This window comes from Pseudophryne corroboree, chromosome 8, assembly GCF_028390025.1.
Source record: "Pseudophryne corroboree isolate aPseCor3 chromosome 8, aPseCor3.hap2, whole genome shotgun sequence".
Lineage (NCBI taxonomy): Eukaryota > Metazoa > Chordata > Amphibia > Anura > Myobatrachidae > Pseudophryne > Pseudophryne corroboree.
Genome location: NC_086451.1, coordinates 399,228,254 through 399,256,145, shown reverse-complemented (window position 1 = coordinate 399,256,145; position 27,892 = coordinate 399,228,254). Strand labels below are relative to the sequence as shown.

The window sequence follows — 27,892 nt, the reverse complement described above, 5'->3', positions numbered from 1 at the left end:
GAGTGCCCAACATGCTTCTCTACCGTGTATTTTCCAATACACTGAGGTATAAGACAATTCCAAATATATTAAAATAATAAACTATTTCTAATGATTGTATTGAAAATTTTTGGTTCTACTGAGGCCTGATTTTAAAATTGACTCTTAGTAAACAAGCTTTTCCTATAGATATCTATGGGGAAGTACCGATGGTCTATTTGAAGTTCTATTTGTGTGTGGTGATTTTGATAGAATTTTGAGTCGGTTTTGCATGTAGTAAATGCCTGATTGTCAAATGCACTTCAAAATCACCTCAAAATGAACTGAAACTGAAAATCGACCTAAATAATAGTTGTCAGGTGATTCATTTATCTACAGATGCTTGCCTGCTGGCTCTAAGCCTGTTGTTGTTATCTCTGCTTTTGCCCTGCATATTCAATACCTTGCTGCCAGATCCTGCGTCCGGACTTAACCTTCCTGTGCTTTTTTCCTTCATATTGTATAGCTGGTTGCCAGACTTTGGAACCTGACTCTGACCTGTTGTTGCCTTGCCCTTTTGTATTGTTTGCTGGAATATTCAGGACTTGTTATATAGCACACCAAGCTGTGTGTGTCCACTGTTGAGGACTTCCTTGCTATTATCCAGCTGTGGGCTGTTGGTCTCCAACTGCAGAAGTTGACCTGGTTTTGCAGAGAACTCCAAGACAAGGTGAGAGACTTAAATTATATTACAATATACAAGGAAGTTAGACTTACTGCATAGGAAGTGGAACCCACTTGCTCTATACTGTACCAGGAAAAATTCAACATGCTAAAACTGTGGCAGGGCATGATGGGATATGTAGTACCAAAGCTGCTGGAGGGCCACATTTAAAATAATCATGCTCTATATCAGAGGTTCTCAAACTTGGTCCTCGTGGGTCCACACAGTGCATGTTTTGCAGGTAACCCAGCAGGTGCACAGGTGTATTAATTACTCACTGACACATTTTAAAAGGTCCACAGGTGGAGCTAATTATTTCACTTGTGATTCTGTGAGGAGACCTGCAAAACATGCACTGTGTGGGCCCCCGAGGACTGAGTTTGAGAACCTCTGCTCTATATGGTTATATAGAGTACCTGTGTTCACACACCTACTGTAGGACACAGCATGCAAAAGCAATTATCTAGGGTGGCCATATTATCCCTTTTACCCAGGGCCGTCTTTTCGTATGGGCTCGATGGGCTCTTGCCCAAGGGCCCCAGGAGTGTAAGGGCCCTAGGCTGATAGCTGAGGGTCCCCTCTTTCCAGGGGTACCAGATTTTTGAAAATCGGCCCTGGGGAACCAGAGATATCCGACTTGAAAGCAATGGTCCACATTTGAGCCTGTTAATTGCTCTTCCCAGCCAGATATCTCCAGTTTTGTCTGATGTAGAGTTTTTCTGAGGGTATCTTCCAAAAGCTGTGACTCTACCCTCTCACTTGGCACTGGCAGCTTCTCTCTACTGTGCACAGAACCAAAGATATCAGCCTTCAAGAAGCTGGTCCCTGCTCCAGCTCCACACGCCTGGTATGCAGTTTTAGATTTTCGTTGGTGAATTGCTCTGGCTCCTGAACTCTGATCCCCAAGTCCTCAGTACCTTCTGAAAGGTGGGACTCTCTAGTTTAATATTACATTCAAACCTTAGAAATATATTTTCAGGAACTGGAGATATCTGCAGTTAGAGAAGCTGCCCTCCCACTGGAAAATGATTAATATTAAGCCCACTCCACTATCCACCCCTCCCCTGCGTATTAAACACCCCCTACCACCTTGGAAGTCATGTACTGGGGCCCCCTTCATTCAGCCCAATGCCTCCTTCTATAGTTTGCCCCATCTGTGCAGTAAAGGAGTAATAATTAGCAGAAATTACTGCTCCAGGTCCTACATGCTGAACAGAAGATAGAACACCCCCTACCGCACACAGGACATCAGAGCTGCCGCTGATAGCACCCCCCAACCCTCTCACTGGAGGATGGGTAGGGGGCTCAGTGCATTGCTGTTAAGACGGCCCTGCTTTTTCCTTGGCGCTCATGAATCACACAGGTTCTGTGGCTGATTAAAACCAGCTGAAATGCAGGCTTGAAGTCAGCCAGCCATAGAACCTGTGTAATCCATGAGCGTCCCAGGTAAAAGGAATAATATGGTCACCCTAAATTATAACACAGCTCTATGCAATTGTCTGTCTGTCTGTCACACAGCACATTGGGGGTAATTCAGACGTGATCGTAGCAGCACATTTGTTAGCAGTTGGGCAAAACCATGTGCACTACAGGTGTGGGAGATATAATATTTGCAGAGAGAGTTAAGGCCAGTACACACGTTCCTATTTTCTCAGAGATGTGTACTGAGCGATCTATCGGTGACCACTCAGCACACATCTCTTTCCCTGCTCAGCACAGCGCGATATGTGCTAAGCAAGGAAGGGGATGGGGGCCGCTCATTTCAAGCAGCGGGTGAAATGAGTGATGCATACCTCCCAACATGACCCTCTCCAGGAGGGACACAATTCTCTGCTCCTGGACTTCCCTCTTAATGTATGATTGCCATCACCTGTGCTGCAACACCTTTCTTATCTATTAACTAGTTCAATACAGGCGCCGGCAATCATAAATTAAGAGAAAAGTCCAGAAGCAGAGCATTGTGTCCCTCCTGGAGAGGGTCATGTTGGGAGGTATAGTGATGTGCTAGATTGTGCCTGCATGCAGACCAATCTATTGTAGCACCGTCGATAGCGATGCGCGGGGCCGCGCATCACTGTCGCCGGCACCCCTGCACGCAAAGCGATATGTTCTTAATCTCTGAGCAATCTAGTCAGATTGCTTAGAAATTAAGTGAACATCGCTCCATGTGTACCCCCCTTTAGATTTGGGTGGGTTATTTTGTTTCTGTGCAGGGTAAATACTGGCTGCTTTATTTTTACTCTGCAATTTAGATTTCAGTTTGAACACACCCCACCCAAATCTAACCCTCTGCACATGTTATATCTGCCCCCCCTGCAGTGCACATGGTTTTCCCCAACTGCTAACAAATTTGCTGCTATGGGTGGTCATTCTGAGTTGTTCGCTAGCTGTTTTCGTTTGCAGCGCAGCATTTAGTCAACAAAGCGGCACTTCTGCGCATGCGTAAGTGCCCCAATGCACACACATGAAGTACTTTCACAATAGCCAGTGTAGGAGTAAGTCTCGAGCTACTCAGAAACTGCTAAGAAATTTTCTATTTGCAATTCTGCTAATCTTTCGTTCGCACTTCTGCTAAGCTAAAATACACTCCCAGAGGGCGACGGCTTAGCATTTGCACTGCTGCTAAAAGCAGCTAGCAAGCGAACAACTCGGAATGAGGGCCATGATCAGTTCTGATTTACCCCTATTGTGCAACAGGTTAGAATCTAATCTGCCAGGTTTAGAAAAAAACAACAACTCCTGATTGAGTGTATTGTGAAGGAGAGATGTTACATTGCTGGTCACTGGATTACAGCTACGGGATCAGTATGAAATACCTACGGTCAAAATCCCGACAACAATTGACCGATGGTCAAAATCCCGACAAGGTCAAAATACTGACAAGGTCACAATACCGACATTAAAAATACAGACAAGGTCAAAATACTGACATATAAAATGTCAACAGGTCAAAAAGTAGACACATGTTTTTCATTATTTTTTGGTGAGTATGTCGACTTAAGTGTACCGCGTCCCCTCGCATCGCTCGCTGCGCTCAGCACACTATTATGTTCCCCTTCCAGGTCCACTGGGATGGTAAAGTATGAACAAGTCTGTTTCAATAATAAAAATCTTGAAAAACTCATGTCTCCTTTTTGACCTGTAGACATTTTAAATGTTGATATTTTGAGCTTATCTGGATTTTGATCTTGTCGGGATTTTGACCGTCAGTCAATGGTTGTCGGGATTTTGACCGTCAGGATTTTGATTGTAGGTAAATTGACCGCATTCCACAGCTACAGTATATACAAGTACTGTAGGTAGCTGGCTTAAACAGGAGGATAAGGAGGTAACAAGTTACTGTGGGATAAGTTTACTAAAATGTAATTTTGGATCTAATTTAAAATAGACCATAATATCTGCTGATATTGGAGAAGCCTTGACGCGGCCAGCAGATAAACATGTCTTTGCAAATGCATGTGACCAATTTCTCTGAAATTCTATTACCAGATAGGTTTTGGTATTGTTACAGGTAATTTTTAGTGTGCTGGGGGGATTCCAAGGGGGGGAAATAGCCCCTCACTCTCTGTCTGCTGTTTGTTTATTACCTGTCTTCCTTTCTAGCAACTGATATATAATTATCTCCAGGAATGATTGAGCAGCTACCACTGTTTTTCTCCATGGTCAAAAGATTGACAGGTAATAGGTAGACAGTGCTTAAGGTAATAGGTAGACAGTGCTTAAGGTCTTCAGGTTCATATGGTCACTATGCCAATGGTCGACACACATATGGTCGACCCATGTTTTCTTGGGGCTTCATGTTTTTTTCAACTTTTGCTTAATTGATTATCCATGTTACAAATCATATACTTTAGTAAGCTAGTAGCGAGCAAAGTGGAGTGAGACACCATGCCTGAAGCATGGCGAGCCGGTGAGGGGACACATATCAAAAAAAGGTGGAACCAGATGAGATTAAAATCAAAATGTACCAAAAAAAATTCTGGTGACCATTGCCAAGTCGCCCTTTTGTACCTGTCGACCTTTTTTAATCTGTCAACCACTTCCATTGACTACCTTTTACATGTCAACATTTTGACCATGTGCATGTTGACCAACTGGTGCTGACCTTATGACTGTCAAAACTATTACTGTAGATCTATTAACCCATAACCACACAATTTCCTCCAAATACTGTACAGCAGAGAAGGGATATACCTCTGTGCCCTGCAGCGCTGTCCCACTTGCAATGGCATCTTCTGTGTGTGTACAGTGCACTGAGTGCAGAGCTGCACACTATGCCCTGGAAATGGGAGCAGGAGGGAGGAGGAGTGGAGGAGAGCAGGGGGCGGGCCAGGCAACTGTAGAGGCAGAGCTGAAAGGGATCCGTTGTGATCCCAGAGAGTGGGGACCTGCATGTAAGAGTGAGTAGGACAACAATCCTAACTTTATCTAGCGAGTGCCAGGGATCCCTGTGGTGATCTGTAGAAGCAGATCCCCATCCTATACAGTGAGTGTGTGCAGGTCGGGAGCGTGGTCAGCTGTCATGGGGGCGGGGCTTCAGACAGGCATTGCTAGCCAGCCTGTCATGGTTTATACACAGTGAGTGAGCGTGCTGTGAGCCTCTACTCACTGCAGATGCCGGCATCGGGCACAACTTGGTGTGTATATAGTATATGGCCAGTCCTGGGAGCATAGTTGCTTGCCTCCTAGCTCAACCCGCACCTGTGTTGCAGGGTCTGCTCATTTGCCTCCGGGACTTCCGCCACTGGATATTAGGCATTCAATCAGTACACAGAGAGAGGACACTGCTTGATAGGCAATGGCAGTCACATGTCCATTCTGTTTTTAGTCATTAATACTGGCTGAGTTAGTTTTGATGTAAGTAGTTAGCAAAATCTTCTTTTTTTATAGTGCAGAAAGGTACATCGATAATTTAAAAGTGTGTCACACTGGTGCTGTACTTAACTGAGCATTAACCATTGGTGCACCTGTTGTTTTTTTTGTCACTGCTTTTGAAAAAGTTCTGTGTTCAATAATGCTCAGTAGGTGCATGCCACTGTATTAATAAATATAGGCATTGTGAGTCTTCATGGGTGAGGTTGTTGTTTGTAAAAAAAAAACGAAAAGAAGGTTTTTTTTTACAACTTCTGTGTGTTCAATAATGATATGGATCACAATCAGCCAAGAGAAGAGCAGGAGCAGCAACCAAGTACTAGTGATTTGGCTGCTGCAATTTATGATAGTACTACAACATCTACTAAAGGTGGTCCAGGGGACAGAAAGTTTAGGAAAGGGCATCTGAAATCGAAAGCTTTTACAGTGTAAAAAAAGGGGTAGAAATGTCACATTAAAAACAGACAAATCAGTGGCCAAAACAAACAACAACACTAAAGGGGGGTACTGACGGGAGAGATGTGTGCTGAGCGATCTGAACACAGACTGCTCAGCACAGTGGGGGGATGACGACAGGGGGCCGCTCACTTCACACAGCGCTGAAGTGAGCGTCCCGCTAGATTGAGCCTGCATGCAGTCTCAATCTAGTACCAGCGATAGTGATGCGCGAGGCCGCGCATCGCTATCGCTGGGGGGCATATACATGACAGATCCGTGCTTAAAATCTAAGAAATCTAGTCAGATTGCTCAGATTTTAAACACGGATCTCTCCATGTGTAACCCCCTTAAGGCTGAAGAGAAAACTGTGTGTTTACAAAACCCTGAAGAGAGTCAAGGGGGGTCCATGTTAGCTACGTATATGTGTGAGTTTGATATTTCTCACACTGTATTTGTAGAGAAGCCTTTTCACCTCTTTAAACCATTTCTGCACCATCTGCAACAGTACTGTACTATCTGACACTAATGAGAATGATGTGGTTGAGGATATTGATGATGTTGGATATAAGAAATAAATAACACTGTGATCACAAGTGCTCACTAGAGAAGGTAATATTGAATCAAATAGCAGAAAAGTCAATAATACATATTCCCTTTGGTGTGTCAATATTGGTTCGCAATCTTTTTTTTTTTTTAAATTGAGTATTTGTATTCAATAAAGTATCATCAATACAGACATAACATTTTACATGCAAAAACAAACATTGCAGTATCATGCATTGCAACAATATAGATAGTTTTTGAACAACAGGAGCAAGAGATGATGCATTACTTATATAATCACTTCCAAAATACTACCAATCCCGCAATACAAGGAAGTTACGATGTCTGTAAACAGGTTTTCAACAATTTATTAAACATTTTCAATTTTCTTCACAATTATTTTGCATTTGCAAAACCAACTAGTAGGCTTTACATAGGCTACATAGAACTTCTAAAAAAACAACAACGAACAAACAAGATAAAATCCTAAAACAACAAGAATAATGAAAATGAGGTGTAAAAGCATTGTGTAGTATCACAGCTTGGCACCACAAGACCCAAGGTGCACACCATCACCAGGGCTCAGTGTTTCCTATAGTGCAAGAGCAGGAGAGGAGTATACAGATTCAATCCAAGGGGACCATATTTTCTCGTATTTGGAAATGGCATTATTTTTCATGTATATATGGATGGGCACTCCCACACAAGGTGCCAAAAGGATACCCCAGCGGCCCCGCATTTAGGGCAAACAGCTAAATTGCCAGCCCCAATCCTGGCCAGCCGAGCCAGTGTCATATAGGATCTATGCAAAATAAAAAACTGTATTTGTTGAAACCTAAGTGATTTAGTGACCATACCCCTCCCAAACAAATAACAGGGGTATGAGGGGAAGAGGCAATAAATGAGGCGGCTTTTTGCAAAACATCATACAAGAATGATGGAGGAACGTATACTGATAGAAGGTAAAAATTACGGGAGTTCAATTTGCATTCCAGAAACACAAACCTGCCGTAAGGGTCAGTATTTACCGTAATCAATTCAAACTGGACAGTTCTTTTTATCATGACTGACACCCCTTGAGAAAAGGAGGAGTGAGAGGAATGATATGCCCATTCCACCCAAGGTCTGTAGAGCGACAACAGTCTATTTCCCTCTAAGTGAGTCTCACTCAGACAAACAATGTCCGGGTCGTATTTCTTAATCATTTTAAGTACAAGGGATCGCTTTACTTTATTGTTAATACCCCGGACATTCCACACCAAAATATTTAAGGCAGGCATGGTGTCCATATAGCCATCTGGGACACATCACATATGTCAGGAATCTGCATTTTCCATCGCATCACTGCTGTGGAACTACAGGTTCCAGCAGTTCAGTTCTGTTCCAGTTCTCGTTTTCAGTCCTCTGCAGCCTGGAGTACATAGTGCTTCAACTAGCTCACAGCTGATCTGGACACCCAATCCAGCTAGTATCTCCGCCTGCAGTTTGTGTCCAATCACTGCTGGGCAGGTGGTATAACTTCCAGTTTGTGGCTCTCTCACATTGCCTTGGACAACAAGTCACATTCTGTGAACAGGCGTCTCCTGTTTGCAGTCCTCTGTCTTCAGAGATCCTTGTGTATTAGACCTGTGGAACAACAGGTCCCAGCTGTTCCAGTTACGTTCCAGTTTCCAGCAGTTCCGGTGTTCCTGTGGAACTACAAGTTCCAGCAACCACTCCAACTCTCCTGCTCGTCATATCCCGTGAACAGGTGGCTCCTGTTTGTAATCCTCTGTCTACAGAGATATCCTTGTGTAGTGGACCTGTGGAACAACAGGTCCCAGCTGTTCCAGTTCTGTTCCAGTTCCCAGCTGTTCCAGTTTCCAGCTGTTCCTGTGTTCCTGTGGAACTACAAGTTCCAGCAACCCCTCCAGCTCTCCTGCGACATTCAGTGTGCAAGTTCCTGTGTTCCTGTGGAACTACAAGTTCCAGCAACCACTCCAGCTCTCCTGCTGCATTCAGTGTGCAAGTTCCTGTGTTCCAGTCTCCAGATCCCCGTGTTCCTGGTTACCTGCTTGTTACTCCGTGTTCCTGGTTACCTACCTGTTCCTCCGTGTTCCTGGTTACCTGCTTGTTACTCCGTGTTCCTGGTTATCCTACTACAGCTCCGTGGAACTACAAGCCTCAGCAACACCTGCTTCTGTTTACAGGCTTCACACTAATCACCAACACAGTGTGCTTCAGCCTAGCAGTAGAGACTCTCTCCAGGTGCATTCCATCACCTCACCTGTGATGCAGCTTGCTTGCTGCTTGTACCTGATCACCTGCACTGTGAACTTTTCTAGTCTCCTGCCTCTGCTACCAGGTTTGCTGTATGTTACCATCTCTGCTGGCTCCATGTTTTAAACTGCTCTGGTTCCCATACCAGATTATCATTCAACAGTTATCATTCATCCATTGTCATATTTCTGTTGCCATAGACTCTCAGCTTTCACGCTGCACCATTTACATTGCATTCCTTATTGTTTATTTCTGCTGCCTTTGTGAACTTTCTGTTGAATAAAACATCATTGCGCCCATGCGCAGAAACTTAATCCAGCCTCCTCACTTTTTCCCTCCTACCTCCACTGACCCACTAGCGCCCCCTCCGGGGACACAAACCAGACCGAACCTGACAGTTTGTCCAAGGCCAATGGACTCGGATGGTGGTCAGAATGTGGGGTCAGGGGCCTTACAAAATCTGGTCTCCCGTTTGGATGGTCAAGAGGCTGCGCAGCAGCAGATGTTCCAGTTTCTACAGGGAATGTCTATCCGTTTGGATACCTTGCAGCAATCCCTTCCAAGTTCTGTTGTTTCTCCAGTTCCTGTTCAAGTCAGTCCTATAGCAGTCCCTTCACAGCTAATTCTCCTGAGAGAGCGACTTCCTCCTTTGAAAGCTTCAAGACTCCTTTGTTGTCTGCTGTGAACTATGAACCAATAAGCACTCTTTATCATCTATTGGAACAACTTCAAAGTCTCCTAACAAAAATCATTCCAATAATGCCAGAAATCCTGGGTGGTGCTTTAAACGCAGTGAAGAGTACTGTTCAAAGTATTGAGACTAGTGCGACCTCCGTGTCAACTTTTCTTCAAACTAAAGTCTCTTCTCCTATGCAGAGAGAGGGCAGATTCCAGAGCTACCCGCGCTCCAAACTAACGGAAGCTGAACGCCGGCATCGCAAGCAGCTTCACCTCTGCTTTTACTGTGGGAGTTCTAGTCATCTTATTAAGGACTGTTCCTTCCGCAACTCAAAAGTTGGTGACAGGTCCCAGCATCACAGTGTTTTCACCTGCAAACCTTCCAACGTATCCTCTACAGTTTCAAGTTCCTTTACCCCGGACAGGAGTGTCCAAAAAGTATACGATTGGGGTCCTGTGACAAATAGATCCAATCCCAAGTTCAGAAATCAACAGAGACTATCTACGTTACCCATAACTAAAGTAGTTTCTGTGCCTACAGCCCGAGAAGGGGCATCTGTGCCTACAGCCCGAGAAGGGGCATCTGTGCCTACAGCCCGAGAAGGGGCATCTGTGCCTACAGCCCGAGAAGGGGCATCTGTGACTACAGCCCGAGAAGGGGCATCCGTGCCTACAGCCCGAGAAGGGGCATCCGTGCCTACAGCCCGAGAAGGGGCATCCGTGCCTACAGCCCGAGAAGGGGCGTCCGTGTCTACAGCCCGAGAAGGGGCGTCCGTGCCTACAGCCCGAGAAGGGGCGTCTGTGTCTACAGCCCCAGGTGGGGCATCTGATGTTGTGACCCCAGAAGGGGTATCTGATGTTCAGGTTCCAGAAGTGGCATCCGGGCATGCAGCTCAAATAAGTGTGTCTGATCTATTAACCCCAGGAGGGGTCTTTGGAGTTTCATCCTCAAGTGAGGAATCCAGGGCCAAGATCCCAGGAGGGATTCTTAAAGCCACAGATACAGACAGGAACTTTTGTTTGCCAACTTCAGAGAGTGCTACCAGCTCAGTACCACTCCAAGAGGGATCATCAGAACATCCGGATTCTGTCTATACAGAGTCAAGTGTCAATGGACCTAGCCCGGTTCCAGCCGTCGGTCCAAAGTCTCCACTGGTTCCAGCCAGCCCGAGTAGCTCTGTTTCCAATGCTGAGCTACTTCCTTCGGTTCCAGCTGATTCCAGCATCCTCGGATCAAATCCGGTCCTATCCGTCACTCCGAGGACTCCTTCGGTTCCAGCCGATTCCAATCTCTTCATATCAAATCCGGTTCCAGCCGGTTCAAGCTTATCTGGACCCAATCCGGTCCCATCCGTCTGTCCAGATCAGCCTCCCCTGGTTCCAGCCAGCCTGAGTAGCTCTGTTTCCAATGCTGAGCTACCTTCTTCGGTTCCAGCCGATTCCAGCATCCTCGGATCAAATCCGGTCCTATCCGTCAGTCCGAGGACTCCTGCGGTTCCAGCCGGTTCAAGCTTATCTGGACCCAATCCGGTCCCATCCGTCTGTCCAGATCAGCCTCTTACAGTTCAAGTCAATTCAAGTAGTCCTGGACAAATCCCTGTTCCATCCGTTTGTCCAAAGTTGTCGTCGGTTCCTGCCGATTCCAGTTCCTCTGAACCCGGTGTGGTTCTCTCCGGTGTTTCGAGTAAACAACTCCTGTCGCTATGTCCAGAGTCTACAGTTCTTGCAGATGTTGCAGTTGCCTCAACCCAGATGGAGGCTCTACCCGAGATGAAGCTTCTAGCGTTCTGTCAACCTCGGCAGAGAATCCCCGTCAGTCAATCCAGGAGATGACGTCCTCTCTCCACCCTCGAGCATTTCAAGTTGATTCTACTCCTGCTTCTGAATGCTTATTCCAGTCCTCAACTCTCAAGTGTCCTACATGGTCTTCCGAGACTTCAACTGGCATTCAGCCTTCCAAGTGTCCACTAGATACACAAGCTCCAGTCTACTTTGATGGTGACTATGCTCAGTTTCGTGCAGTGGCGAGTCAATACCTCGCTTTTACTGAGTCGCAATCTTCAGTGACTATTTCTCCAGCCAATGCAATTAGATACTTCCTCCTGTTCTTCAAAGGTAGAGCACTGGACTGGGCGAATCCTCTCATTGAATCTAAAGATCCGCTACTGAGTGATCTTCCCGCTTTCTGCGAAGCCGTAAAACAGGAGTTTGCTCCAAAGTTTATGCATTCAAAGTCATCTGGGCATTCTGGCCAATTTGTCAACAGTTTGTCTACTGCTAAATCCTCTCCAACATCTCTGCCTATGCAAGATCAGGATACATTAGACCAAGCTATTAAAGATTTCCAAGCTGCAAAGTCAAGACAAGGTTCTCAGACTTCAGATTTGAAAGTTGCATATACTTCCGTGTCTCCATCCTACAGCAACACTTCTGAAAGTATTGACTTCCCAGATTCAACATCTGCTCAGTCTTCTGATCAGTCTTCCAGTTCTCAGTTTTTCGACTCAACTCTTTCCAAACACGATCAGGTTCTGTTGAATCAATGTATCAGAGATTTCAAGAATTACAGGAATTGGAGAGCTCCAGAACCAGTTCAAAGTCTACCATCTGTTGACGTAAGTGTTGGCTATGCTGCCGTTAACCCTAGTCCTGGTGTCTCATATAACTTCAAATTCACTGGTCCACAGGTTGTCTCAGATATTGTTCCTAAACAAAAGGCTCCCATGACCACACTAGACCTGGATTCTGACTCTGAAAGTGAGTTTGTTGATGACGACTCAAGTTACTTTATGGGGGGTTCTATCCTTCCGAGCTATGCCTTCTCCCAGGAAGTAAATTCTGTCTCAAATGACCATGAATGGTCTACTTGTTCTGAAGATGACAGTTGGGAAGACTTTTGAGGACCTTTGCTTTTGTGTATTCCTAAGTTCTTTTTCAAGGTTCCTCCAAGTTCCAGCGTGGGTGTTCGGTGCCCACCCATAAAAGTACTGTCAGGAATCTGCATTTTCCATCGCATCACTGCTGTGGAACTACAGGTTCCAGCAGTTCAGTTCTGTTCCAGTTCTCGTTTTCAGTCCTCTGCAGCCTGGAGTACATAGTGCTTCAACTAGCTCACAGCTGATCTGGACACCCAATCCAGCTAGTATCTCCGCCTGCAGTTTGTGTCCAATCACTGCTGGGCAGGTGGTATAACTTCCAGTTTGTGGCTCTTTCACATTGCCTTGGACAACAAGTCACATTCTGTGAACAGGCGTCTCCTGTTTGCAGTCCTCTGTCTTCAGAGATCCTTGTGTATTAGACCTGTGGAACAACAGGTCCCAGCTGTTCCAGTTACGTTCCAGTTTCCAGCAGTTCCGGTGTTCCTGTGGAACTACAAGTTCCAGCAACCACTCCAACTCTCCTGCTCGTCATATCCCGTGAACAGGTGGCTCCTGTTTGTAATCCTCTGTCTACAGAGATATCCTTGTGTAGTGGACCTGTGGAACAACAGGTCCCAGCTGTTCCAGTTCTGTTCCAGTTCCCAGCTGTTCCAGTTTCCAGCTGTTCCTGTGTTCCTGTGGAACTACAAGTTCCAGCAACCCCTCCAGCTCTCCTGCGACATTCAGTGTGCAAGTTCCTGTGTTCCTGTGGAACTACAAGTTCCAGCAACCACTCCAGCTCTCCTGCTGCATTCAGTGTGCAAGTTCCTGTGTTCCAGTCTCCAGATCCCCGTGTTCCTGGTTACCTGCTTGTTACTCCGTGTTCCTGGTTACCTACCTGTTCCTCCGTGTTCCTGGTTACCTGCTTGTTACTCCGTGTTCCTGGTTATCCTACTACAGCTCCGTGGAACTACAAGCCTCAGCAACACCTGCTTCTGTTTACAGGCTTCACACTAATCACCAACACAGTGTGCTTCAGCCTAGCAGTAGAGACTCTCTCCAGGTGCATTCCATCACCTCACCTGTGATGCAGCTTGCTTGCTGCTTGTACCTGATCACCTGCACTGTGAACTTTGCTAGTCTCCTGCCTCTGCTACCAGGTTTGCTGTATGTTACCATCTCTGCTGGCTCCATGTTTTAAACTGCTCTGGTTCCCATACCAGATTATCATTCAACAGTTATCATTCATCCATTGTCATATTTCTGTTGCCATAGACTCTCAGCTTTCACGCTGCACCATTTACATTGCATTCCTTATTGTTTATTTCTGCTGCCTTTGTGAACTTTCTGTTGAATAAAACATCATTGCGCCCATGCGCAGAAACTTAATCCAGCCTCCTCACTTTTTCCCTCCTACCTCCACTGACCCACTAGCGCCCCCTCCGGGGACACAAACCAGACCGAACCTGACAACATATAGACCACGCAGGGTGGATAGGGAGCCCCATTATCAAAATTATCCAAGCACCCACCTGCCCATACAAAACGTTACCCCGTCAACCATGCCGTCCGCAGACCCCGGGCCGCGAGCCGAGCCAGCCAGGACAACACAACATCACTTCACATTTTAAAAAACAGAAGTATAGAAAACAATAAACTGAAGAAAGAAAAAGAAAACCCATATAGAAACAAACAGCACCCAGACAACATCCCCCCTCCCCGTATACCTCCCTGAACTGTGGCATACACATATCCCTAACAAAGCCCTAACCCTGGAGATCCAAGTGCCTACGGCAAACCTATGCGTAGCATAAAGACCTAAAGTTCCAGTGCAAAAACCTATGCGTATATAACACTATGCAGCAAAGCCCAGAACCACTAAAACAAGAGGGTGCTACCCGGACATATACTTGCATGCTTTAGGCCCATGTAAGAAAGAAAACTGGATGTCAGTCCGGAGCCAGCTGACGGACGCCGGGAGCATATCTGTCCAGCCAGGCTGCCACCTTCCTCGGAGAACTGAATAATTTAGTTTCCCCATCCGCAACCACACGCAGCCTGGAAAGGAAACGCATTGAGTAAGGGAGAACCAGGTCATGAAGACGCCGCTTGATGGGCTGGAATTGGGCCCGGTCTTTTTGGACATCAGCTGCAAAGTCCGGGAATGCCGACACCCGGACATCATTTCGAAGCAGGGGGCCCTTCGTGCGGCCCAGGCGCAAGACAGAGTCCCGGTCTTTATAATGCAAAAAGTTGGCAATAAAAGTTTGAGGTGGGGCACCAGGAGGTAACGGACAGAAAAGTACCCTGTGAGCCCATTCCACCACAAACTGGGAGGTAAAGGAGTCTGCACCATATGCCTCCTTGAGCCATGACTCCAGAAAGTCCTCAGGATGTGCCCCCTCTTCCCTTTCAGGCAGGCCCACAAACCGCACATTGTTTCTATGGAGGCGTCCCTCCATATCCAGGAGCTTAGTTTGCATTGTTTAAACTTGCTGAGAGACTGCTAATACAGATTGCTTCAGGGGGCCACAGAGATCCTCCAGATAAGAAACCTGTGTCTCGGCTTCACCCACTCTCTCCCGGATACGTTGGACATCCTGCCACAATAAGGAAAGATCGCATTGCACTTTCTCCATTTTGTTTGCTAGCTGCTATAGCCTCCAGCACCTGCTGAATGGAAGGAGCAGATGGCTGCACAGCTGCACTGAGTCAGCCCCGGCTGGGGGATCAGGTCGAGTAGGAGGGGACAATTTAGGAGATGACTGCGCCGGCTGGGTAGTAGACTGGCGGGCAAACTTTTCCAATTTAGCCGCAGCCATGCGTTGGCTGTCTTTTACCATAGTATCAAGCGTTAAACTACTGACCAGGCACAAACACGGGTCCAATTAGGCTCAAACAGCATGCAAGTCCCTGATATTCAGTGTCAGGGAGCTCAGCAGTGAACAGGAGACTCACACGGGGGATGACTGAGGACGCCCGCCCCTGCCCCGGGGAGACGGATGGCTGTAGCAGCTGGAGTGCAGCTCCAGAAAGGGGCCAAGGAGGAAAGGAGGATTAATAGCCTGGGTGCTCCTGCGTCTTGCTTCATAGCCGGTTGCCGCCATGGCCACGCCCCCCAGTTTGCAACCTTTATGTTTGAATCCTAAATGGTGGTTTGCCAAACACATGAAAATAAAAACAGAAAAGTACAATAGTGTAATATGTCCTGGAAGCAGACTGTGAAACACCCTTAGTTGTGTTTGGTAATCCAAATCTAGATGGCTAAGTGGTGACACTATCCTCAACCTTATAGAATATAATATGGTGGCCTACAGTACTGTTGGTGTTTGCTCCACCTATGAAGGTTTCTTTCATGATGCTTCTTTACCCAATTATATTACCTTATATTTGTGATCACACCAAAACGTATACAACAGGAGAAAGGAGGCGTACCCAAACTTACAACAATACAAACACAACGATTCATATAAAGGTTTCATTCAACATTCCTATTGGTGACAGACTTCCTTTATTCTGCATCCAATGGCCATATGGGGTTCAGAGTATGTGAATATAGGAGGATCTTATCAGAACACAATCTTATTAAATGTTTATCCAACATTTATTTGAATATGTTTACAAAAAAAATTATGTATATGAACAAACTAAACATCGACATGGACATAAAGGGAAATGTATATAAAGTGTACTACATGACCTGGAATTCCAGATCAACATTTCCTCTAAGATTAGCAGCCCCTAGTCCAAGTAATAGCTGACTCCAGCAGGGTCCACAGCCTCACCACTGATGTGTTTCAACTATGTAATCTTTCTCAAGGTGTCCTGATGAGAAAGTAAGGGGTACATTCACAACAGCTTCTAAAACAGAGAATTGATGATGCTGTCCATAGCAACCAACCAGATACTGTCTATTATTTCTCCATTGCATTTTGGAAAATGATAGACTGCATTTGATTGGTTGCTATGGGCAGCATCACCAATTCTCTGTTTTAGAAGCTTTAGAAAATTTACCCCTAAGTAAGTGAATACAACAGGATACAATAATGGGACTGCATCACTAGAATAAGTGTACTGTAATTGTCAGAGAATGCCGATTTACCCTGCCTGTTTTTCAGGCTTTGAGAACCTAATGCGGATATTGGTGTCTTTGGGGTATATTCAATAACTGTCGGAAGCTGCCGTCTTGTCGGAAAGATGGCAGCTTCCGACAGTTTTAGGTCGGAAGGGGTTCCGACCTATTCATTACAGCCCCGTTTTTTCCGACAAGTTGGGAAACCCGACTTCTCGGAATGCTGTCGGAATCTGCATGCATTGTTGGAAGCGGGGCCATACCCGACAGATTTTAGCCCCATTTCTGGCAAACTCGATCCAACTTGAAAACAAGTCGGATTGAGGTGAGGAGACGGGGAGTGGTGCGGCAGGCTACGGGGATCGGGGATGAGAGGTACCTTAATGGCCTTCCCCTGGCCACGCACCTCTCTCCCTGCAGTGCCTCCCCCGCCGCCGCAGACATCAACTCCCCCGGCCGCCGTGGCAGCTCCCCCCACCACACACAGTTGCCCAGCTCCCCCCGCAGCCATCCAGCTCCCCTCACCACCACAGACCTCCGTCGGCCGTCGTGGCAGCTCCCACCGCCGCATGCAGCTGCCCAGCACCCCCCGCAGCCCGCAGCAGCGCAGCTCCCCCTGCCGCTGCTGTCAGTGCACCTGGCAGCCGCTGACAGCAGCACAGGGCCGTCCATTGAATAGGGTTTGTCGGGTCCATTCTGACAACTGCATGTCGGAATGGACCCGACTTTTATTGAATATACCCCTCAAGCTCAGTTGCTGCTCAGCCAGAATCCCAGAATGTTGGGGCTCTTTTTGGAAAATGTACAGAGCAATGTTACATGAACAATACAGAATTTTGACAGCCAAAATGTCAATGTCAAATAAAAACACTCCCCACCCAAAAAAAGCTATCTATCAAATATCTTCAAATGCCATCATACCTCCACATACAATACGCTTACCATGCAGACCTGACTACACCTTCCCAAATGCCAAGAGATATTCCTACAAGTTCATCAGAACTCTGAATTAGCCCCTTACATGACCATCTGACATGTCCCTTAAGGGAAGATGCACTAAGCAGTGATAAAAGTGGAGAAGTGAGCCAGTATACTGCTCTGTATACTTTCATAGTATGCAAATTAGATCTGTTACATCAATGCTGATTGGTTGCCATGAGCAACTTCTCCACTGGCTCACTTCTCTGCTCTTATCACTGCTTAGTACATCTCTTCTTAGTGTACCCCACATGCCCATCAGACTTCCTGACTCTCCTCTTACATACAATAAAGCATCTTCCACATGACTATAGACCCATTCCACAAACCATCATATCCTCATACCATGGGGTAAATTTACTAAGGTGGGAGATTTTTAGAACTGGTGATGTTTCCCATGGCACCCAATCAGATTCTACTTACCATTTATCTAGCTGCTTCTAGCAGATAATAGATATAATCTGATTGGTTGCTATGGGCAACATCACCAGTTCTAAAAAAACTCCCACCTTAGTAAATTTACCCACATGTCACAGAAACCCCGACAAGCCATGAAACTCTACTACACATGATAATAGGCCCTTACCTATGCCCATTAATTCTCATTCAATTTCTCCTCATGTCACTTATATACACCAAAATAATACTTCCCCAAAAGATCTTTCGCGCTGCCTCTTCCATTTACCATTACAGCTGCTGGTATAGGCTGTACCGAAAGACAGGATGCTGCATACCCTTGCTCTGCCTCATATAGATGAGTTGTTTGTGCTTTGTGTCCTGGCTCCCTGACACCTGCCATTGACTTGCAGTGTGTCTGTGTCAGTGCTACCGGGACATTCTCTTCTGCTCAGACTTTGGGGGTCATTCTGACCCGTTTGCACGCAGCGGTTCTTCGCTGTGGTGCGAACGGGTCGGGACTGCGGCTGCACGGCACCCACAATGCGCACGCGTGTGTCATTGCCTGACGAAGGTGGTCACCGGGCAGCGACAACGCCAACACAGAAAGTGATTGCAGCGGCGATCGCATGAATACTGACAGGCCGGAGGCATTCCGGGGTGTCAACTGACCATTTTCTGGGAGCAGCGAATGCAGGCGCGTCCACGCGTTTGGAGGGCTGATGGCTGACGTCAATTCCGGGACCTTCATCGCAGGATCCATCGCACAGTGTAAGTAACTGCAGGGCTAGTCTTGTTTTGCACAAAACTTTTTTAGCATAGCAGGGCTGCACAAGCGATCGCAGCCCTGCTATGCTAAAATGCACCCCCCCCCCGTAGGTGGTGTCTAGTTGATCGCACAAGCAGCAAAAAGTTCCTAACAGCGATCAACTCGGAATGACCCCCTTTGTGCTGTATCAAGAAACCAGCATGGAAGCCATACCTGTATTAACTCTTACAGCAACCCAATTCTGCAGAGTGTCAGCGCCAGGGACATGCAGTGAGGTAAATGGCTCAGGAGGCACTGGTTCCCACCAGAGCCATATTTTCACGCAATAAATGAACCAAAGGGTATATCTGGACATTATACACAGGTGCAGTAGTATAAACTCCAGAAAATTTGGTGAGTTTTGATCAGAGATGTGCGGAAAAGATAGGCTCACCTGTCATAGACTTTTTACTCCAGAGTTTTTGCTATAAAAATGATTAGACTAATACAAAGAACATATTTCAAATTCCTTGGGGTAAATTTACTAAGATGGGAGTTCTATTTAAGATGGGATGTTGCTCATAGCAACCAATCAGAATCTAGTTCTCATTTATCTAGCACCATCTAGAACATAATACCTGGAATCTTATTGGTTGCTATGGGCAACATCACATCTTAAATAGAACTCCCATCTTAGTAAATTTACCCCCTTGTATTTTTCATATACTTTATACAGTTAAAACTCGGGCACAAATGTTAGTATGACAGGAAAGGCTCTGCTTCCTCTGCCTCACCCCACCACACGTCGCTGGTCAGCGCCAGATTACAATAATAATGCTCCGACATTGCACCACATTGTAAGTGTAAGCATGCTTTTTTAAGCATAGCAGTATTAGCAATTAATTACAATACCATTGCTGATTTAATGATCACTGTAAAGTCACTAATTAATAATTCTCATTAGTAGCTGGACTCTACACTTCCAGAACAGGTAACTGGTTCAGTGCCGTAACGAGACATTTTAGCGCTGTGTGCAAGAAACGGCATTGGAGCCCCCTCCCACCTTCTATGTAAAACAGGGGCAGTGCGTGCCGTAGGTACGCACCAAAAATATAGGGGCGTGGCCACATAATATTACCAATTCATATAACGGTGCACAGTAGTCTCCATTATTCAAATTACGCTGCACGGTAGCACCACTACACCAGGTAGAGCCCTTTTACACATTACGGCGGACAGATTCCCCTTTTTACACATTACGGCAGACAGCGTCCTCATTTTTTACACATTATGGCAGACAGCATCCCCTTTTTACACATTACGGCAGACAGCGTCCTCCTTTTTTACACATTATGGCAGACAGCATCCCCTTTTCACACATTATGGCAGACAGCGTCCCCTTTTTTACACATTACGGCAGACAGCGTCCCCTTTTTACACATTACGGCAGGCAGTGTCCCCTTTTTTACACATTATGGCAGACAGCGTCCCCTTTTTACACATTACGGCATACAGCGTCCCTTTTTTTACACATTACGGCAGACAGCGTCTCCCTTTTTTACACATCAGAGCAGACAGCGTCACCCTTTTTACACATTACAGCAGACAGTACCCCTTTTTTTACACGTTACTGCTACAGAGACCATCATTTTACACATTACGTCATGCAGAGTCCCCCTTTTTACACATAACGGTAGGCTCCCAGATTTTTACACATTAGGCAGGCACAATCCCCCTTTTTTACACATTACAACAGCAGTCCCCCTCTTTTCACACATGAGAGAGAGATAATTATACTTACCTGTGAGTCTTACATGCCTTGGGTGCTGACAGGAGGGGGGGAGTGGGGGGTCGTCACAGGCTGTGACACTCCACCCCCCCCCCCTTGTCAGCACCTCAGCCATGTGAGAGACACAGAGTTAGTGGAGCCAGTTACTTACTTCAGAACACTCACTCAGCGATGGTCTGAGCTGCTCTTCTTTGGAAGTGCAGGCGGCCCTAGCAGCAGCAGGAGTCAAGAGGGGGGGGGCGCGGGGGAGTGCTGCTGCTGCCGCCTGTATGTATATCAGCAGTGCTGCATCCAGCAGAGAAGGAGCAGAGCGCAGCGCTGCTTTGATATTAGGTAGTGCTGCTTGGGGTGGCCAAACAGGGTGGATGTTCATGGCACGCCCACAGCGCAAATGCGCTGTGGGCAATGCACCATCCGCCCACACCTACTTACAGCACTGCTGTGGTTATGTAGAGAGTTGTGAGTGACGTGTGGGGAAGTTGGAAGGGAGTTTTGATGTACAGGTGGGATCTGCATTTTAGGTTTAGTGGTGGAAGGAGTTTGCGGTAAGTCATGAGTTGTGAGTAGGAGCAGGATCTGGAAATATGAGGTATGTGAGGCATTGTGTTCTATGTGGAGAGTCTGAGGCACATTTGGTACCAATTTATATATTAACAGTAAATTATTTAGTGCATTCAAATTATGTAACACTATACAGACATTTTTTCAGCCATTCACATCTGTACCTTCCCTCAGTGGAGCTAACAATCTGCTTTCCCTATCACTTGGTACACATACTGATACTGTACACACAAGTGCTAATTTATTTGTCAGCGGTTAGTTAACCTATCAGTTTGTTTTTGGACAGACATCCCAAAGAAAACATGCAAAGTCCAGAGAGATCAGTCATGACCGGAAATGTAAACACATGACATCATTGCTGTGTGGCAGTAATGCTAACCACGATCCCAACCATTGTGTTTAGATAATTAAATGCCAGATTTTGTAGAGATCATTTGGGGTTTCTTTTTTTTATTATTATTATTATTATTATTATTATTATTATTATTTTTTGCTAAGGCTGACATGTGACCCTTTAAGTCTTTCAGTTGTCCAATCACTGGTCTACAATGAATGACCCTTCTTGTTTTGTGTCTGCATTGTAGTCCTATTCACAAACACCCATCATGACAATGGACTTCATTGGAACTGGAACCCTTGTTCTGGTTCTCTGCATCACCTGCCTCATATTCCTCTTCATGTATATTGAGAACAATAAGTGGAAGGACATCCCGCCTGGACCTACTCCGCTTCCTCTCCTGGGAAACATGTTACAGCTGAGCATGAAAGAGTTGCCTAAGTCATTTGTAAAGGTGAGAACTTGTGGCCTAATTCAGCATGGATCATTATTCAGAGAAATTGCAGTTATCTGTGACTAGAAAGGAGCCGCCTCAACAGGAAGAAAAAACACCTTGCCAAGTTTGCAAATGCATCGCAGATCACTATCCATACGCAGATGCTTATGATATTTCCGTAATATCAAAGATTTTTTGCTGTCTGAGCAAATGTGACCAGGTCTGAGGTTGCCATGATTAATCTGTGGCTAAGACCGCCTGGAAGTGGTCTGCACTGACATCAGAGACCCTCCCCAAAAACACCTGGGTACCCCTGTGTTTTCTCTAAGACTCCCAGAAAACGTCAGGTTTCCTCCCAGAAATGACGGCTTCCTGTCAGTCAAACAGCGTCTACATTATGATTATGATCTGTAGACATATTCTGTCGCTATTACCCCTTGCGCATGCGTAATATGAACGCTATACATGCGCAGTAATTTGGTAATCGCTCAATTTGCGATTTCTCTAAATAGCAATCCATGTTGAATTAGGTCCTTAGAGCCCTATTTAACAACAGTATTCATTAATATATTAAGTAACTGCAGTTTTTTTTAATAACTCTATAAATAGCATAAGCGATACATGGCTAGATGTATGAAGCTGTGAAAAGAGTGGTGAATTGAGCCAGTGGAGAATTTGTCCATGGCAACCAATCAGCTTTGAATAACACTTATCAAGTGCATTCTATAAGATTATACATAGCAGAAGATTGGTTGTCTTTGGCAACTTCTCTAGTTTGTCACTTCTCCAAACTTTGCACTGCTACATACATCGGTGGTATGGCTGACCGATGGTCTCCTGACTGCCGGTCAGCATACCGACACCGGGATCCTGACAGCATACCGACACTGGGAAAACTGGTGGGGAGGGGCTGTTCGCCACGCTGCGGCCGCCGCGGGTACTATTCCCAGTCTATGGGTGTTGTTGACATCTATGAGTGGAAATAGTCCCTGTTGGTCGGCATGGCAACCGTCGGGATAGTGAGGGGGTGGGATTTTGGTGGAGGTCATGTGACGGTCTGCTGACCGCCGGTCACATGATACCATCCCATACATCTACCCCACAGTGATGATGAACAGCAGTAATCTTAGTTTACAGCTATATGTTAAATGCTGAAAAATTACATAGGGGGTAATACAGACCTGATCGCTGGGCTGCTAACTTTTCTGTCCTGCGTTTAGATAGTTGCCGCCCAGGGGGAGTGTAAATTCACTGTGCAAGTATGCGATCGCATGTGTATGCTGAGCTGCAAAAATCCAGTGTGTGCAGTCTGTGCGCAGCCCAGGACTTACTCCTACAGTGCGATGAGAACAGGGTGATCGGGGCCGGAGCTGACATCACACACCCTCCCTAAAACGCATGGGCATGCCTGCATTTTTCCCGGACACTCCCAGCAAATTGTCAGACACCACCCACAAATGGCCAACTCCTGTCAATCACCTTGCTAACGCCCGTGCAATCGGAATTTTTGTACCATCCTGTCGCTGTTTGACGATGCCTGTTGTTGTTTGACGAAGCACGTGTGCATAGCGGTGCATACGCATGCACAGTCTATCGCTAATCGCCTGCTGTGCAATAATGCACAGCAGCGATCAGATCTAAATCACTCCCATAGCCCCTTTAGTGACTGCTAAATGGGATATAGAAAAAAGAAAAAAGAAAAATTGGGCGCCAATGCTGGTATTGGGTGATAGCAGCACGTTCCTAGGGCCTGGTTTCTCTGACCCCACTTAGTGCAACAAATAGAAAAAAATAGAACTGTGCATATCATCCAAATAGGGACATTTATTAAATATCACAATGTATAAAAGAAAGAAAATTTGTACAATATCCGGCTGGATTAGAATATATTATAGCATAAAACAATTGAGATGCTAGCTAATATCCTCAATACCTCCTAAAACCTAAAATAACAATAACACACACATGGGTGGGTATTATGCTTTCAACACATATGATCGTGTCACGGATTTATAAATCCATTCATAGGTGACTCCTATAACATTGCAGGCGTCCCTGCAATGCACAGCAGATTATTAAAAGTCTGCAGTATTCATTAGTATAGCAGCAAAGCAGTGTTAAACTTCAATTGTTATACCCCTATAGCACTGGGGTTATATTGATTAACAGTCTCTTGCAATGCAATGTCCCACGAACTGGTTAGTATATCAGCAAAGGCGTTGTTATAAACTTACAATTGTTATTCCCACTAGCACAAGGGCGGTTTGTTAAAAGGCAGTCTCTAGTCACTAGATTGGCTAATTAAAGCACTCTGGTCTGAAAGCGCACTTCCTATTCCCCCTTAGCTCTGGGGTCCAGGTGCTGAATTGTTAGTAAGCCATCATGCAGTTATGCTCACAAGATTTCATGTTAAACAGTTTGGCCGGCTGGCTGTGAACTCATGTATTAAAACCTCCACATACGCGTTTCTCCGCTTTAGTTCGGCATCAGCGGATTCCTCAGTGTGTATGACTAAATGGGGTTCACAATATTCTTCTAATAAAATGTAAATAACCTAAGAAGTTAAAGTAATTGAAAAATTTAAGTAGTGAACACTGTAAAATTTAAACATAACAGGTTAACACATACAGATGAATCCATGCTAATTGTTGTTGTGCCTTGTCGCACACATGACTAATTTGCCTTGATGCTGGCAGGCGCGTGCGTATATTTGCACCCGCAACCCATACGCATTTCATGTGTGCAAGTAGGCGCAGCCAGTCTCGGACTGGGGAATGATGGGCCCACCGGGGGAATGCAGTGATAGGGTCCCATACTTAGGGGTGTGGCCATACTACAAAGGGGGTGTGGCCAGCCTTCCCTGAGGCTTGAAATACACAATAGTTTAGTGCAGTGTAATGCAACATATCTACCATGTATAATACAAGTGCACAGTCTGGAACCTGATCCCTTGATGACGGAGTGGGCCCTCAGGCAGTGGGGCCTACCCGTGGTTTCCCTGGTACCCCTGTGGGCCAGTCCGACCCTGGGTGCAGCTAATCATTGTTGCAATGCATATGCACGTGCGTATGCATTGCGGCAATGATGAGCCTAGCTACATCGGTATTTATATAAAGAGGGTATCCTATTAGGCACAGTAATATCGCTTTTATACTGAAATTGAGGGTCGCAGCCGGGAGCCTGACACGGGTGCTACCCGGCTGCGACCTGCATCAGCTCCCTTTTCCACTACAGTTACAAGCCCGGAATACTTCCGGATTGGTGATGTTGCCGATGATGTGGCGGGGGCTGCGCTTGGAGAGCTCATGATCTCCAAGTGCCGCCCCTACTGTACATTCACTGTAAACGGGAAGCCGGGTCAATGCGACCCGGCTACCTTTTACACTGCACAGTCTGCAAGGTTGGAAATGTGTTCAATCCAGCAAACTGCCCGAGTTGGAATACCGGGTTACTCGACCTGGATTATTCCAACTCGGCCCTTTTACACTAAATTAGCAACACGGGTTCTGAACGTTCATGTGCAATAACCCGTGTTATATTCTGGCGGTGTAAAATGGAGTATAAATTACCATGGTTAATGGATGAGGATATCCAATTGGCCCTGACCACAGCCAGTTATTGGTTATTGCCTCGAGCACCAATAACCAACCTTAACAGCCACGTTTTTCCGTGATAACACATGGAAACCTATTCCCGATCCCATGTGTTAGAGAACAGGTAATTTACCACAAAGTAAAAACGGGTTATAACTGGATTACCTGGCACGTGTGGTAAATGACCGCTGGCTAAAGGACACTGCCCAATGTATTATACGGGTTGAGTATACGATATCAAAAATTCCAAAATAAATATTTTTTTCAGCACATCTTAGATAGTGGGCCTAATTCAAGGTTGATTGCAAAACACAATTTTCCTCTAATTGGCAAAAACATGTGCACTGTGTAGAGAGAGTTAGATTTGGGTGGTTTATATTTTTTCTGTGCAGGGTAAATCTGTCTGCTTTATTTTTACACTACAATTTAGATTTCAGTTTGAACACACCGCACCCAAATCTAACTATGCACATGTTATATCTGCCCCACCTGCAGTGCACATGGGAGGTAATTCCAAGTTGATTGCAGCAGGATTTTTGATAGCAATTGGGCAAAACCATGTGCACTGCAGGGGAGGCAGATATAACATGTGCAGAGAGAGTTAGATTTGGGTGGGTTATTTTATTTCTGTGCAGAGGTAAATACTGGCTGCTTTATTTTTACACTGCAAATTAGATTGCAGATTGAACACATCACACCCAAATCTAACTCTCTCTGCACATGTTATATCTGCCTCCCCTGCAGTGCACATGGCTTTGCCCAATTGCTAACAAAAATCCTGCTGCGATCAACTTGGAATTACCCCCATGGTTTTGCCCATTAGAGGAAAATGTTGTTTTGCAATCAACCTTGCATTAGGCCCAGTGACACCTTTGCTTTATGCTGGTTTAATATACACAAATTTTGATCATGCCCAAAATTATTAAATATATTGTATAAAATTAACTTTAGTCTATGTGTATAGGGTGTATATGAAACAAATACATTCTGTGTTTAGACTTGCGTCCCATCATCAAGATATCTTGAATAAATATCGGATATCTAAAATACATCTAGCCCCAAGCAATTTAAACATAGGAGACTCAACCTGTAATTAAATATATTATATGCTGTTTTAATTTTAGAAACATATATTCTGCAGTTTATAACTCTATTTTTTTTCTATGTGGTAGAAACAATATGTATGCAATAATGTTAAATGAACTGTAATGAGCTATCAGTATTGTTGATCTTTCCAGCCGTAAATGGTCTAGAACTAAGGCATCTGTATTTTCTGAGATTACATTTTAATATGAATTACTACTATATGCAGATAAAGCTGATACTATGGTTATTTTTGACCTTGTGATACTGTATATTACTGTAACTTTCATAAAATTAGTAATGTAGAGTGTTTTAACTCTTATGTGTTAAATTCAGATCTACTGCCATCTACTGTCTTATTCATATATTGTTTTAGATTTTCTGAAAATGAATGTGCCGTTTTGACAGAGAGGGCATTTGTAGTATAGTGTTTAAAAATCCAGAATAAATAATTATATGACCAATTAAATAGTGTATGCATAATATCTTCTCCTAGTTTCAGAGTGTACTGATATTTTTATTGGTTCAGTCCTTTCTACACCTAAAGGCTTCAATACAATATAACAGTTATAAGTTTATAAGGTCAATGGTTTCTATGACCAGAGTGTACTGAATGGCAGTGACCTAATGGAATAGTCTTTCCAGAACCAGTTTTAACAGATGGCAGTAGCAAACTGACATAATTTAAATGCTTCCATAACAACCATTATATCGGTATGTTGGTCCTTCCATAGCTTGCCAAAATCCATGGAAATGTATTTACTGTTCATCTTGGACCAAGGACCGCGGTGATCTTACATGGATATGATACAGTAAAGGAGGCCTTGGTGGAAAATGCCAATGTGTTTAGCCAAAGGGAAATGCTTCCTGTAGCAGACTTGGTTTTTAATGGCTACGGTAGGTTCTATACACCCCCCCCCCCCCCCATATTGTCATTTACACCAACAGAACATGAGATTTATAATTTATTATCATGAACATAAAATCATGTCTTTTTGTCTAAAGGAGTTATTTTTAGTAATGGGGAGCGCTGGAAACAGATGCGTCGCTTCTCTCTCACTACCCTGCGAAATTTCGGAATGGGGAAGAGGAGTGTTGAAGAACGGATTCAGGAGGAGTGTCAGTATCTTAGAGATGAGTTTAAGAAAACATCAGGTTGGTTTAAAAATAAATACGAAAACTCTAGAAAGGTGCTTAGAGTAAAATATTGTCATGTATTATAATAGTAAAAACAATCAAAACATTTTAGAAAAATGTATTAAAAAAATGCAAAAATTATTTTCGATTTAAGTTATTTCAATTTTAATAAGTGGTGTTAAAATATATGCAGTATCCTACAATTTATTTTAGTCTTCTGCCACCTGATACTTTTTTCAATGTCATCTGCTGATGTAGCCATGTTTATTTAACCTGTACTTGTCCTATATTGTCATCAACTTTAAGTTGCGGTTTTCCTGTTTTGATTATTTGTTTATGAACTCTGTAATTGGGCGCTGCTGAACCCTTGTGTCACCATATAAATAAAGGATAATAATAATTAATAATAAACTGTAAATCCATTAAAAACAT

General features: G+C 44.9%; 1 protein-coding gene across 1 annotated transcript; it reads left to right on the top strand.

The window, feature by feature from the left end:
• The first annotated feature begins 557 nt into the window (after positions 1–557).
• On the top strand, positions 558–27,546 carry LOC134949884 (cytochrome P450 2C20-like). The gene is made up of 4 exons (XM_063938582.1): positions 558–688; positions 21,459–21,665; positions 27,058–27,220; positions 27,329–27,546. The coding sequence occupies exons 2-4, from the start codon at positions 21,480–21,482 to the stop codon at positions 27,544–27,546; spliced, it is 567 nt and encodes a 188-aa protein (XP_063794652.1). The 5' UTR covers positions 558–688; positions 21,459–21,479.
• Positions 27,547–27,892: the final 346 nt, after the last annotated feature.